The sequence below is a fragment of the Polyodon spathula genome, chromosome 27 (assembly GCF_017654505.1).
Source record: "Polyodon spathula isolate WHYD16114869_AA chromosome 27, ASM1765450v1, whole genome shotgun sequence".
Lineage (NCBI taxonomy): Eukaryota > Metazoa > Chordata > Actinopteri > Acipenseriformes > Polyodontidae > Polyodon > Polyodon spathula.
Window position 1 is genome coordinate 2,565,142 of NC_054560.1, and position 15,073 is coordinate 2,580,214.

General features: G+C 38.4%; 1 protein-coding gene across 1 annotated transcript in view; it reads left to right on the forward strand.

Moving 5' to 3' along the window:
* The first annotated feature begins 5,680 nt into the window (after nucleotides 1-5,680).
* grin3bb (glutamate receptor, ionotropic, N-methyl-D-aspartate 3Bb) overlaps nucleotides 5,681-15,073 on the forward strand; it is a 44,767-nt gene continuing 35,374 nt past the window's right edge. Inside the window, exon 1 of the mRNA XM_041230302.1 lies at nucleotides 5,681-6,136. Coding sequence (XP_041086236.1) covers nucleotides 5,681-6,136 — 456 coding nt within the window. The remainder of the gene's footprint in view (nucleotides 6,137-15,073) is intronic.

Below are 15,073 nucleotides of genomic sequence, written 5' to 3' on the forward strand. Positions count from 1 at the left end.
ATCAATTACCTAACCTGCTGGAAGAAGGAGATGGTCAGTCATCGGGACAGGACTCAGGTATGCTTCTTGAATTAATCTCCAAGTGTCTGCTGTCTCTACACCCCTTTGCGTGTAACCCTTAGTGGCTGGGTTATCTCTGTATTAGAAACATTTTCATCAGACTGCTCTTACTTGCTGCAGGTCAGGTAAGGTCAGTGCTGTTCATTTTATAGCCACTTTCACATGTAATAAATAATGATTTCCTTGACAGCAGCAGCACAGCTGCATCTCAATCACAGTGTAGTCGTTTCATTAACTCTTGCCTTACAGTGACACACTGATGATGCAATCGACCCCAGTAACCACAAGCAGTGAAATGTTACTAACAAATATGTTTTAATAACTCAGCATTGGAATGATAGTTTGCCGAGATTTGTGTTTCTAATTCGTTGTTTTCTATGATAACGTATTACATTTTCCATTAAAAAAATCAATACAAGTTAACCATTTATTGATTTATTGGTGATGTAAAGCGGGGGAATGTTTGAAGTTAGTACATAAAACACATACATTCGCTTTTCTGTTTAATCTTGCAGATCTGGGGCACTCAGACACTATTTCGCTTTAAGGTCTTTTTTTTTTTTAATAATGCGCTGTTTCTTTCCGCTGCTACACACCTGGTGAGACCGGAATGTTAAACACGTTTACGTGTCTTTACAGTTCACTGGGACGTGACCCCTGAACAGTTGACATTTCAAAGCTAGTGTGTTGTGCTTGTGTTATTAATCTACTGAAAACCCTTTATATCAACACCGTATTGATATATACTGCTAAAAACAGGTAACCCACAATACACCTGGTATCCTCCAAGTCGGTGGCAGAACGAAAACATTGGAGGTTACGATTAGAAATTAAGACTAGACCCAGAGTTGGTCTATTACTATAGTTATTAATATTATTAGAAATCAGCATCAGCGATTTTGCCCATGTAACTATAACTAACACACAAGAGCCTATGGTTTTGTGGTCGTTATTTGGGATGGATCTTTCAACGTGTTTTCCTAGCTTCATATTGAATTCATAGTCATTAACGTCTATCATTGATTTAAAGTTTTGGGACTGCCTGTTTGCTCTCACTTTTATGAAGAGAGCTGGACTCAAATAGCTGCTTAGAAACGTGATGTGTTTACAATGCTATATAGTGCAGCGAGGCCGCTGTTCAGGGTCCTGAATACGGATCGGACTGTAGTACCCAATTGAATTCCAGCAAAATTCAGACACCTGTCACTGATAGGACATCTCTTTCTGTAGGCATATTGTACAGTAAAGGAATGTGCATTAAATATACATAGGCTAGTCCTTTAAGGTCCCAAATGTTAAGTACGTGACTTGGAGCCTTTATAGTGTTACAGAAAGCAGACTGCGAGTTTAGGTTCAAACCTACACACTTCAATGTGGTGTTCTTAATGTAGCCCTTACTTGGATTTGAACCACAACTTGAAGACCTGGAAGATTAAAGACGGCTCGCCATATATCGTATTCACAAGCATAAAACGACACACCGATAAGCAGCGACAGCCGACACTTGCTACCGGAGTGTATGTGTGGCTCTGTCGGCGAATCTGAAGTAATCAACCAGACGACATCACCTTGCTGCGGATAGTTGCCACTACACACGCTTTTTTTTCTCGAGTTATTTTTTATCTATCCACGCTAGGTAGCGATGTTTATCCCCTGGATCAGTGTGCAATAAGCTTATCAAAAATAGAGCAAGTGAGGGAGGGGAGGTTGTTATTGTATTACTGCAATATCTGATTGTCAAAATCCGCAACCCCCGCGGCAGTGATGGGTTAAAATCCGCAACCCCCGCGGCAGTGATGGGTTAAAATCCGCAACCCCCGCGGCAGTGATGGGTTAAAATCCGCAACCCCCGCGGCAGTGATGGGTTAAAATCCGCAACCCCCGCGGCAGTGATGGGTTGTTTGTAAGCACTCCCCTTGGCTTGAAACTCTCAGAACACCGTATCTTAGAGAACGAGTCGGGATGCGTTGATAAATGGATAGAATTGTCTTGGGATAGCAGGTCACTGAAGTTAAACATGTACCAGCAAAATAAAGGAGGGGTGAGGAGAAAGGTTGTACTTATATTAGATTCGTTTACAAGGATTTTTATCAACACAAAGTGTGTGATGAAAAGTAGTACGGCCATCAGAAGTGAATCCAGTTTTCTTTATAATGTTGGGTGTATGCTAGGAACTCAAAAATGATTTACAAACGTACAAAAAGAAACAGCAAAAGTCCGGTTCTCGCGAATCTTTCTTACTCACTGTCGTTGCCCTTTGTGTATTTCCCTTCTTACTGCACTACTAGCCAATCAGAGTCCTTGTTTCTCTGTCAACATTCTCCACGCTCCACTGTGCAAGCGTGTTTATCGTTTTTGGTCTGTGTAGTTTGAGAACTGTATATATACAGTAAAATATATGTTGCTTGTCTTTTTTCACACTTTACTGATTGCAAATCCCCGTAATCATTTCTAGCAGGCAGTGTGTGTGTGTGGGGGGGGGGGGGGGTGGTTGTTAGGGGAGACAGAGTGCAGTGGTAACACAGCACGGTTGTAACACCAATCATTTCTCCAGTCAGAAGGAATTCAGGTCTCTTTCTGTCGTAGAGGAGCTGCCTGAGATTTGATCTACAGTAGAGTACATTTCTCCTCAATGTTCTTTTTGTGATATATTCTCATGCCTGGTCTCGGTACTTATAAATGACACAATTGATTTTCTTAGTTTTGTTGTTTCTTGCTGGAACATGAGGTTTCGTAACGGATCCTTGGTTTGGGGCCAGTTGTAACACGTGTTACAATCAACCCCATAGGACATTAGCCCAACTATATTTGAACACGTGAAGCTTGTACCGAAGGAAACAAAATGTACATATCTCACAATTGTGACTCATTCTTCCTTGAAAAGGCCTATAATTTGACGGATTTTAAAGTTTTAAAAATAGGACAACAACAACAAAGGCTTTGCGAATAATTTTATTTTTCAAATAAAAACAAACATGTTCGCTTCATGTGAAAATTGATCTTTTCGATAAACATTCAGTTCTTAAGTTAAATGAAATGTGTTGTTGTTTATTTAATTATTCTTCATAGAATGTTGCATCTGAGCCCACCCGCGTTACAAATGACAATGGCCACGGGGTCAATTGTAACATCGCACACTTTACATTTCAAGCGCTCTTGCTGTATGTATATCAGCTCTTAAAATATGATAGCTATGGGGATTGGTAGAGGACAGATGTAAGTTGTTTGTATCAAAGTCCGGTCAACTAGTTCAAATCATCTGTGCGTAATGGAGAGAAAGGTAGAACATGTTACACCTGTCCCCGTTCTCCACCTGTTGAACGCATTGTTTCGCATTATTTGTTAGTATCGTACACTCTTACCCCTGCACTTTAAACAAAGCGTTTAATTAGACATATACATACATGTTAACACATTTAAGTATGTGTGTACCTTACACTGTAATGCTCATTTTAGAAAATACACTTTTTTTTCTGTGCATAAGATTAATGTTTAATTCTTGAACATTTGATTTTTCAGCGTGGGCCTTCAATAAGGACTCTTATCTTTCGGCAGCTTAGGGCTCTTTATAAGTAGTGATAGATGAAGCCATTAGAGTTTTTAATTTCATTTATTCATTCATTTTTCAGGTTTATAACGGAAGCTTGAATTTATGACTCGAGATTTGCAAAGGCTATTCGTTGATAGTCCCGGAAAGGCACGAACGAGCATTCAGATGAAAATACTCCTTCTATATATATATATATATATATATATATATATATATATATATATATATATATATATAATGTGTGTGCTAATATTCTTTAGCACATATGATAAAATGACATGAATATACCCATGCAGGATTAGCTTGCTTCACCTGTACAGACATGGTCAAAATATTCAGAATTCTACTGCGTGAATGCAAGTGGCGTATTCATAAATAATAATAATAATAATAATAATAATAATAATAATAATAAAATAATAATAAGAAGAAAATTATAATGTACAAACAAAGTTTAAGAGGTTTTATACTCCAACAACTTGTTGACCATTTGAGATTGAGGCACTGTATAATATCAATCAATCTTTATTTCTTATAAAAATAGCACCTTTCATAGTGGACCACCACTACAAAACGCGTTACAAGATGCAGTAACAAGAAGAACGTCCATAATACTTGAAATACAGAGAAATGTATAATGCATAATATACAGTGCACTCACTCACACGCACTCACTTACATGTCACGCCACTATATGTCACGTGCAGTGCAGTGTCACACACAGTGAGCCAGTGTGCGTGTCACACATGAGTCGCAGTCTGCTGGAGGTACCAAGCGTCCCGAACGACTACCCGCGGACGACTTACTAATGACGCGTTAACCCAACATCAGACATATGTATCTGTACTCATCATTGCGGCACAAACAACAACTACTAGTGATTTGTTGTCATTTTGAGCGAACAGGTGCATAGAAATATATATATAATATATATATTAAAAATATTGGAACTTGTTTTAAGATACAGTACTGGCTTTCACTTAGACATGGTGGGATAAATGATTATAATACTGTTTTATGGTTTTAAAGAAATCACAGTATTGTAAAGTACACTCACAGTACGCTTGGGTATCCAGTCAATGTATTGAGGTCGTCAATAGATATAAAGGCAGGCAACCAACCATACGATGCAATTAGGCTCTACAAGACAAAACACAACCATTCATGAATATACACTTGAACAAGACCTTAAGCCAGCTAGAGTCTGCATTACTATGACAAAGAAAAGTTTTAGCATCCTCGGGGCTACACGGGGTCAGCAGAGTTCATCCTTTGGCATGCAGCTCTTTTGCACGAATAACTGATGCAGCAGAAATTCAATCAATGTTACATATTTTATTTTCAGTCAATTATGCTTAAATAAATAAATGTCAGCGCAGCATAAGGCTGAATAGGGTTACACAATGGAATGACTTATAGATACAGAAGGGTAATCGACTAGAAATCAATTCGAATCTTTTGATGCTCTATATATAGGATACGGGTCGGTTTATTTTTAGAATAATTCGGATAATCCTTATCCAACAGGTATTGGGGCACCCTTCTACATGCTTATAAGTAACATGATATCATTTTAGAATGAAATGCTATGGCATGGTTTACAGTATTATTAGGGAACTAGTATCATATATTATATATCTAATATAATATATATATTTATATATAAAGATATATATATATATATATATATATATATATATATATATATATATATATATATATAGTATTTCTTTATGTATATTGTGCATGATAAACATTGCTCGGAAATACATAACTGCTATTATTAATAATCATTTTGAGATCTTACTGCTGGTTCGATAACAGGTGCTGGTACCGTATTTCATCCCTTCCAAATATTCCCTCACTACTGCCTCTACCGATGACCAAAACAGAATGACAGCCAAAGCAGCATCATCGTCTTTCTGAATGTATACTCCATTCAATGCCATCACTGACTCCCACTCACTCCAACTACGCGGCTCCATCTGGGGATAACCAACACTCCCTCCACCAACATCACAACCAGGAATAACTTTCACGAGCGAACAACCAGACTGTATAGACAACAACATGGATGTATTTGTTTCCAAGCTCTTTGCATACTTACACTTCGGGCTCCACATCATCATGCACATCTGTATCAACTCCAGTCATCCCCACCCTCAGCCCTGTCACATCCTGGCTCAAATCGGGCACACGGTGCGCCTGGGTGCGCTTATGCCAACCCGGCAGCCAGCAAGGGTCCAGGGATTCCTGAATCGCGCCCTCAGCAGCCTCTCTCAAACTCGGGGCAACAATCTCCTGCCTTACAACCTGAGTCTGGAGCTGGTGTACGGAGAGCCGCTGGACGGAGACCCAGAGTCCCTGTTCAGGTGTGTCTGTCAAGCGATCGCGGTGCGGGGGGTCTCCGCAGTGTTGGCCTTCCCCCAGACTCCAGAGGAGCTCATTCAAGTGGAATTTATGTCTTCGTTTCTTGAAATCCCGTTTATAAGTATCCTGGAGCACGGGGAGCCACTGGACACCGGGGTAAGACTAATATCACAACAACAGCTCCCTCATTGTATTGTACTGCGAAATCGTCTCTTGGTTTAAAAAGTTGACGAATGTATTGTAAGTGCGCTGTTGGGGCGGTCACCAAACATATATAAGCATATTTTCCTTTAATTATTGTGCCATTTATTGAGTTAGTATTTTGGCCAATTTCCTGATTTGGTTAAGCACTTAGCTTGTTAACAACCTTAACCTTAATTCCTCAAAAAAACAATCAGATCACGTAAACAACGTCAAATACAATTTACATATGGATTATAAAATCTAAAAAGATTTAACTAATAATAGATCAGACAGATGAGCCCGTAATTAAACCTGTGTTTAACTACACGTGCTAATTTACAATTAGAAAACCAGCCACGTCAAGTGTGCCGGTATCAGCAACAGTCAGAAACATCAACATGCTTCAAAATTTTGCACAATCGGGTCAGATAATGATTCGTCGAAACTTCGACTCTTTTTAAACTACCAGAGGCGTGTGTTTGATGTCGTGCATTCCAGACTAAGTACCAATACTTGCATTAAGAACCATTATTTGTTTTGTACTTTGTGATCAATTCTTAAGATTTTTTTTTTCCAATGCGATTAACAGCAAAATCAAAAATTTTAAGTTTTAAACTTACACCAAACAAAAATGCGTAAAACTACTGTAGATATTAGGTTTTCACTGTTTATTGCATTTTATTATTGATTTGTGCATACACCTATATAAGGCTCTGATCAGATCATTGCATTAGTTTCAATGGATGATGAGATACATTTATGAATCATACACAGTACGACTGTTTGTTGACTATTGTGTGCTACGAGTTTGTTCAAAACACTGAACATGACTGATTAATGCGGTTAGGAATTTGCAGACTTGTCTTCTGTAATACGCGAGAAATGTACAGACTTGTTTCAAGTCGTTCACACGGCATGCATATTAGTGATGTTTCAAAAGTGATGTTCCACTCTCTGCCATTCTAAAGGTGTTTCCGCAGGTGATTTATACCCCGAAGGCGTTCACGCCTCCTTCTCACCATTACAATGTAAGCACCCTGCGGACTCACCCTGGCAATTCACTGCCGCTGTCATGTGCATTGATAATATCGGCAAGGTCTGAATCTCTCCCCAGCTGCCGTAATCAAATATGATTTACAAAAAACAAAAAGCAAAGAAAAAAAGGCATTATTTTGAATCAGCATTATTGGAGGCAATTCAAAATTCTGGTATTTTAACATCTGTTACATTAATAAATATTTACAACACAATTATAACGGGAAAATAACTTAAGTAAACTGTTTCCAGTTCCAAATTCCTAGGGAATATTGTAAATATCAGTAAATCGTTACATCTACCGCTAACTGTTAAGTGTATCCTTGATATTTGATCAAATGTCTGTTTTACAAGCAGTGGCATCAGAAATACCCAGACAGGAACTATATTGCAATCCTAGTGGTATATGTTATAACATTAAAGATAATATTGGATAATATTTTCCCACTCTACTGCCACATTTATAAAGGGGCTATTTCAAATGAAAATATTACACAGTAAGAATAGCCATTATATATATATATATATATATATATATATATATATATATATATATATATATATATATATATATATATATGTGTGTGTGTGTGTGTGTGTGTGTGTGTGTGTGTGTGTGTGTGTGTGTTCTGCGGGCTGTTTTCTTTAGTTTGTTGAACTAAAGAAAACAGTTTAGTTAGACGTAATGTAGTTTATTGCAATAGCCTATATAAAAAACAAGACTCAAATAAAGCTTTTGTAGTGAGCTTTTATTTGAATTTCATCGTTAGTAAATGAATTATACACAGGCGCACGTGTGGCGTGCATGAATTTACCAGATCTGGTGGTTGTGATATTTTGTGACTAACCTTTACAGGTGCTTATAATAATGAGATTGTGCAAGTTTTGGTCCACGAAGAATAAAAGATAACCCTGTTTTACATTATTTTCTAAATCTAGGCATAGATAACTGACGTCACTCGGCGGGGGTTTTACACCTCTGATGATATGAACTGGGCGGGATTCATTTCAGCACCTAGAACAGTACCCATACAATATATATATTGTCATATATTGTTAATGCAAAACCACCCACATCTTGTGGGGATCAGGACTAGCTACAGTAACTGTACTTGCGTCATGGGTTACTTAACAAATTAAAATAATTAAACATGGCGCGCAATAAATCTCAGACCGCCGTTGATTTGTCTGCTTTTTATTAAAACAACACATAGTGGGGTTTTGAAGCTTTTGTGACAGTGAAAACAAGCGTAGTTTATTTAATTAGTGCCAACCAGGGCCAGCACTAACACAAAGCGAGACATACAAGTTAAACTAATACAATTTTCACACCGGCACTTGCAACCTGTTTTGTACACACTTACGTTACGTCTTTGAGTGTAGCTGAATTACCGTGGCTCCTTCTAAATTTGAATTGACATCTCACTGTTGAAAGACATGCAGTGAGGCAGTTTGACTGTGAAACACCTGGCGAGGCTGAAAACGAGGTGGAGGTTGGAGAGAAGGAGGTCAACTAAAAGCTGGACACAGACGTTTAACTGGATTCAATACTGATAAGAGCTGCTACTGATTAAAGGTTGACATGAATGAGGGGTAACCTCTTAGTACAACGTCTATAAACATTTCACATGTGCAGAAAAGTTATCAACAGAGCTGACCAAGTTATACCCAAAAAAGATCTGCCCTGTAAAGATGCAATGTAAAAGTAACTGAATTAAATTAACCTATTTAAAGAAGAACTCTCTTTCCTCTTTTTAGCTGCCTATGCCTCCTAATTTATTCACCAATATTAACATATTGTTTTGCAATGAGATGTGTTTAGTGTTCAGAAACATCATTTGAGTGACGTTGAAACAACTGGGCTAGCTGTGTGTAAATACCCTAGATTTCTATAAAGTTCAGACCTGTATGCTGTAGGCAATCACTGTGATTTTTCTTCCATTTTTTGTAGTACTATGACTCCCAGTGATCAGAGGGTTTAGAGTTTGCTTCCTGAAACTTTGCATAGCGTTCCATTGTATATTTGGGAAGGCAGAGACAAGGATTGACGGCTGAACTTGAAGGAATATTTCCCAGGCTAATCTCACTGAAGCAGCCCATGCAGCAGGCTCGAGTTATCAGGCCTCACAGTGAGTGGAAGTGCTAAGAGGAGCACATGCAGATACCCTTTGAATGAATACTGTCAATATGTTAATGGAGATATCCCATAGATCTGCTGAAAACCAATCAGCACCCCACAGCGCCGAGCCTTGAGAACCAAAATCACAGACTTGCCTGGTTTAGGACAGTGCAAAAGGGTTTTTCTCTGGCAATATAATTCATGATCAATTTGGATTTTTTCATCAGATAGTGCCCACATGTATTGAGTGTTGATACCAGTGGTTTCATAAAGCAGAGGTAGCTTGAAATATCATTGCTCTTGCTTTCTTAACATTTCCCATACTATTGTATGGTGTTTGCAATCATTCTGAGTGCTTCTGGATTTCAAAGATTGATTCTGTTTATCTTTAATCTGCCTTTACTTGAAGAATTCTACCTTTACTTCCACCTGATCTATTCTCTTTGTCTATAGGCTGGATAGTTGAAAGGTTATATTGTCACGCAATTTGAATAGGATGAGGACGGCTTGTTGACACTTCTCCAGACAAGCTCAAAGCCAGGTAAAGGCAGATTTAGAAAGAAAAAAACGACCCTAAAAATGATTACACCAGTAAAGGCACTCCACATGGAGTGCAGGATGAGCCCTATAGCCTGGAGGTCGCCGGTTCGATGCATAGTTCACACACCCTAGTTTCGTATCTTGTGAAATGCTTTGTGATGATGGTCCACTATGAAAGGTGCTTTATTATTATTATTTCCTGTTCTGTAGGTCACTCTACAATCAGAAAAATAAATGATTTTATAAAAATAAACTTTAGTTTGTACAATAGGGAAACTGAGGTTTTGAAACAAAGTAATAACTAAAGCTTAAAATGAAATTCTATTTTAATAAGGGGATTTTAATAAGGAGACCACTGGGGATTCTTTTTTGCATTTAATCAAACCCATAATGGAAAGACAAGCAATATTGTTCTTTCGGGAAATCTCCAGAAGCTAGCTCTGGAAAATTCATTAAAATAAGAACTGCAGTTTTGGCTTTTTTCTGTTTAATGTCTTAAAAGAGGATATCAGAGGTCAGTTTTGACAGAGACACTTAAATTACTTAGCTTTAAAGCTGAACGATGGTCCCTATTCCCTTTGTGTCAACTTATTATTTAAATGATCAGTACGTTCTTCAAGTAAAGTCTGATGCCTTCTATAACAACAGTTATAGGACTGTGTGCTCAGCATGTGTATACAGGCCCTTATCAACACACTCGTTTCCAGTATGTATAGTCGATGCCAGGGCTGTATGGAGGGTGGGCAGTAATGCAGGTCTGGGTACCATCATGTGACAGCTCACCTGAATGTTTTACTTTTAAATCTCTCTAGAGAGCTGTGAGCTATTATTTCAATAAAGGATTTGGGATTTATACTGTTTAATGTATAGTAGAGTTCAAATGTGTTAGTGATGTTGACACCAAAATAAGAATAAACAAGACAGATTGCAAGATTATTTAATATTTCACAAAGTGCTGTCGGTGGGATAACGGAGCAACCTGATTCTATAAAAAAGAAAGCAAGCCATGGATGACTGAAGACACTTTTAGGATGTTACTGGTACCAGTAATAGTTATAGTGAAATGATGGCTCTCAAACTGACATTAAGCAAATGGTCTAAGAATGTACTGAGCACACAGTAACACCATATTGGAGTGGTGCTGGATAAGCAAGGGCAGGATGGAGTTGTTAAGCAAAGGAAATGCCAGTATCCTTTGAGTCTCTGCTCAGGTAGCATTGCTGTAACAAGGCCTTTACTCACTGTCTGCTCACTGCCTTGCCTTAAGCCATTTGCTAATTGTCTGGTACAGTGCCATCCATTCATCAAGCTCCTAACATGGTTTTCTACAAAATAGGTTCACTCACTTTTCTTTGATGTGCTGCGGACAGCACTTTGTGAAATATTAAACGTTCTTGCAGTCTTCCATTACGGCCTGTTTTTCTTTCAGTGTGTGAAGAGGCTGGCTGCAGGGGTGACGTCAGGCCAGGAGATGAATGCAAGACACACAGCAACTGCGGGCGAAATGGAGACGCTGCGGCGCTCCGTGTTTTATTAACAAAGATAAAATAAAAGGTTTAAACAGAAAACAAAACACTGAACAAAACAAATGGTGCGTTGGCCAAAATAAATAGACAGACGAAACAGATGAAACGAAACCAAACGGTGGACAAACAAACAAGTCTTGTGCTGGTTTAAAAGCCAGCACGCTTAGCAATTGTTATTTCTTTTTTAAATTATTTCTCCTCTCTCCATACCCATTCTTCACTCACAAACACACTAACCCTGAGTGAGTGAAACGTGCAACTATATATAGTGTTGTGCTGGGATTCAATTGCTAATTAATTATTCACTTGAATCCCAGCAAGTGAACTAATTTGTGCAACCCTGTGCTCACATATTAATACACGTTGTTTCTGCATGTGGAGTGATTGTGCAATCCCCGTGCCTAAATACATATTACAACACTCGTGTTACATAGCCCAATTTATATTCTGTGCACCACTATATCCACATATAACAGACAACACGAAACACACCACATACAACATAAAACACAAGATATGCACAGGGGTGGCGCACACTGCCACATAGTGTCACCATCAGCACTTGCTTGTACCTGCATTTTGACATGTATTTTTATAATGAGAAAAAAAACCCATAACACTGAAATTCATAGGTGAACCAAATATGCACTCTTCTGTATATGAATATCTCTTCATTGTATTTTATTATTTAAAATCCTGTAAATGGAATGCTGATTTTATGATGTGGTTAGGATTAGGGTCAGATTGTAATTGCTAGGTTTTTCATTTTGAAGGCACTCTATCAAGGAAGCCAAGAGGTGTTAAAACATGTGCAAGATAAAGCCAAATGGTTTCGAGATGTTTGCGTGTGATCAGTGGAATTAGTTTCAGATACCATGAATTTCATTGTACTGTATGATATCTATAATTGACAGTTTGGCTTGACTGCTTCACGAAATTGAGTTTTGTGGCGCTGCAGTTTGGAAAGCCCATCTGTGCTGCAGTGGAGCACATGTGTTCCAGGCTGTGATGGGTAATTTGTAGTGCTTATTAAAAAAATAACCGAGAATAGGGAAAGACAGGACTTGATTAAAGTCTAAAATTGTTAATGGTCTAGATAAAGTGAACCCAAGACACAACTTCAAATTTAGCACAGAGAAAACAAAAGGGCATAAGGAAGCACTTTTTTACACAGATAATTATAAATTGATAGTGTGCTAACAAGGGACGAGTCTTGAAGAGCCAAATTACCTTTTCTCTTTCCCAAACTTCTTATATTCTTGTGTCTTGTGGACCATTTTTATGGTGAAAGAGACTGGATCCATTTTCTTTGATCCTATTTATTTTGAAAATAGACCTTCCAAGTCCAGTTTCTTTGAAGAACTTTGAAAAAGCTCAAACTCCGATTTTCTTGAAGAAACAGCATTGAAACGCCATGCCAAGTTCCGATTGGCTGACAGGCTTGCGATGACATGGTCAGCTTGCTGTTGACATAGCTGCTGCGATTTTAACATATCAAATGAATTACTCATCAGATGAACTGGATCTAACTTTGATCAAATTCATCTGAAAACAATGATTCCAATAAAAACAAATTCAGCATTTCCTACATTTGGTGGCAGTGTTGCAGGGGGACTGGCTACATTCAAATTTACCAGCTATACGTGGAGGACAGACATCAATATTCTAAAAGCTACTGAGGTCACAGGGGTGATTTTAAAAGTCCCCAAGATGTGTGGGCTGAAAGAAAAAACAAATCTAAACACAAGAACAATGCATTCGTTTTGATAACTCTGACATTTCACGCTGTGCAAAACCTATGATGAATTTCTGCTACAAAAATTACTTTTCACTGTCTCAGCTTTGCCATCTTCAAAAAGATTTTCATTCAGACTTGAAACAAAAACCATTTGTATTCAAGTATAATGAAGTGGTTCAGTACAATACCTTGTGGTAAAGTAGAGCCATAAATAATTCAAAGCCATCATTTCAGTTAATTTGTGATAACTCTTCTGCGCTGGCCTTTCTAGTCCCTGGTCTGAATAGTCAATTTCTGATATGGCAATTCACCAACTCATAAGTCACCCTTCAATAGCAAAATATACATTTGCCTTTTCTGTGCCTTTTGACAAAAGACCATGTAATTTTACTGTCTCTCCTAATATCACATGCAGTGTTGGGGTAAAGTATGTTGCTAAAGTTTGTAGCAAATAAAATATTGTTTGTTAGTATTTGTGAAAGAAGTAGAATGATTCTTGGTGGTAAATCTCCCTCCCGACCTGTGAGGGCACTAAGTAATGAGAACAGATTGCCCTGGACTGGTTGGCATTACAATTCATTCCCAGGGTTAAAAGGTCGGTCAGCTAGAAAGGGGGCCGGAGCTTCAGTGCACTTAATCATCAACGCGGAAGGGAAATGATATGGAACGGAGGAGCTGCCGCAATCGTTTACCAAGGGGTCATGCGTGACGGTACAAACAGGGGATGAAGCGACTTGATCTGTTCCTTCATTTATGCTTAACGAAACGACCTGGGAGGACAATTATTGTGATATCATACACGAGTGTTTTGTTTGTTTTAAGTAGATGGCTAACACGTTTTGGAACTGTTGCCAGAGGCCAGCACGAACCCAAACATTACTACACCTGTGTCACGATAATTATTGCATTAGCACCACGAGCACTGCAGCACACACCCAGGACTGGTGACTGTGTTTGTATCTGTGTTTGTAACTGGACTGTTTATTATTTGGGTCTGTAAACCCTTTGTTTTGAACAGCGCAATACACATTCCTGTGTTTTGCCTGGGATTATTGTTTTTGTCACCAGACCTGGATTATAAATTCAATCTATTTTCTGTTTGGATTATCACTGTCTGTCTCATCATTGCACACTGCATCATTCCCACACCTGTACTCTGCTAATCTCTTTGCCACAGTATTACAGTCTTATAAGATGTTGCAGAGAATTGCGTTAACTATAAGGTTTAAAATTCACATGTGGAAGTCAAAAGAGTACTGCAACAGTGGGCTTCCCAGGAAACATCACTTTTGGATGTTAATATGGTATTTCTAAATGGGGTATTCCCAATCCAAAGTCTCAGAATTTGTTATGTACCTCCAGTTATCAGGGCATGCATATTAAACCTTCTGTGGTAGGAATGCTAACAAGTTCACAGGCAGCAGAGAGACGCCATTGAAATCATTACAATGTTAACCTTCCTGGGTTATTTAATATTCTTACAGACATATTGAAAAGCAACATTTCAGGAAGGTTACTCCAACAATACAGATGAGGCAGGCAACAAAAAAATCAAGCAGAGATCTGAACACATTGCTTTCAATTATCAATGAACTGGTAGCCATTAAACATACCTCTCCGTGTTGTCTGTGTCAAGCCTTTGAGATAACCACCTCCTCTCTTTCCACCAAAGAGCTTGGTAGTGAAATCACTATTCAGATCAATTTCATTACTGTGTCTGTAGTAGAATTCTTGCTGTTTTCATTGCTATTGGTCAGTGGGCTAAAAATCCCCCGGAATGGTCTGATAGTATTTTAAGTTGATTGAGTTCTTTACGAGTCGGGTGATATCCATGTTTCCTGATTCAATACCATGATTTGTTGAGGTTTTCTGCTATTGATCTGAACAATTCATTCAAGAGAGGCACAGCAGATCTGTTACACTGGTGAGTTCAAGCATTCGAGAAACATTAC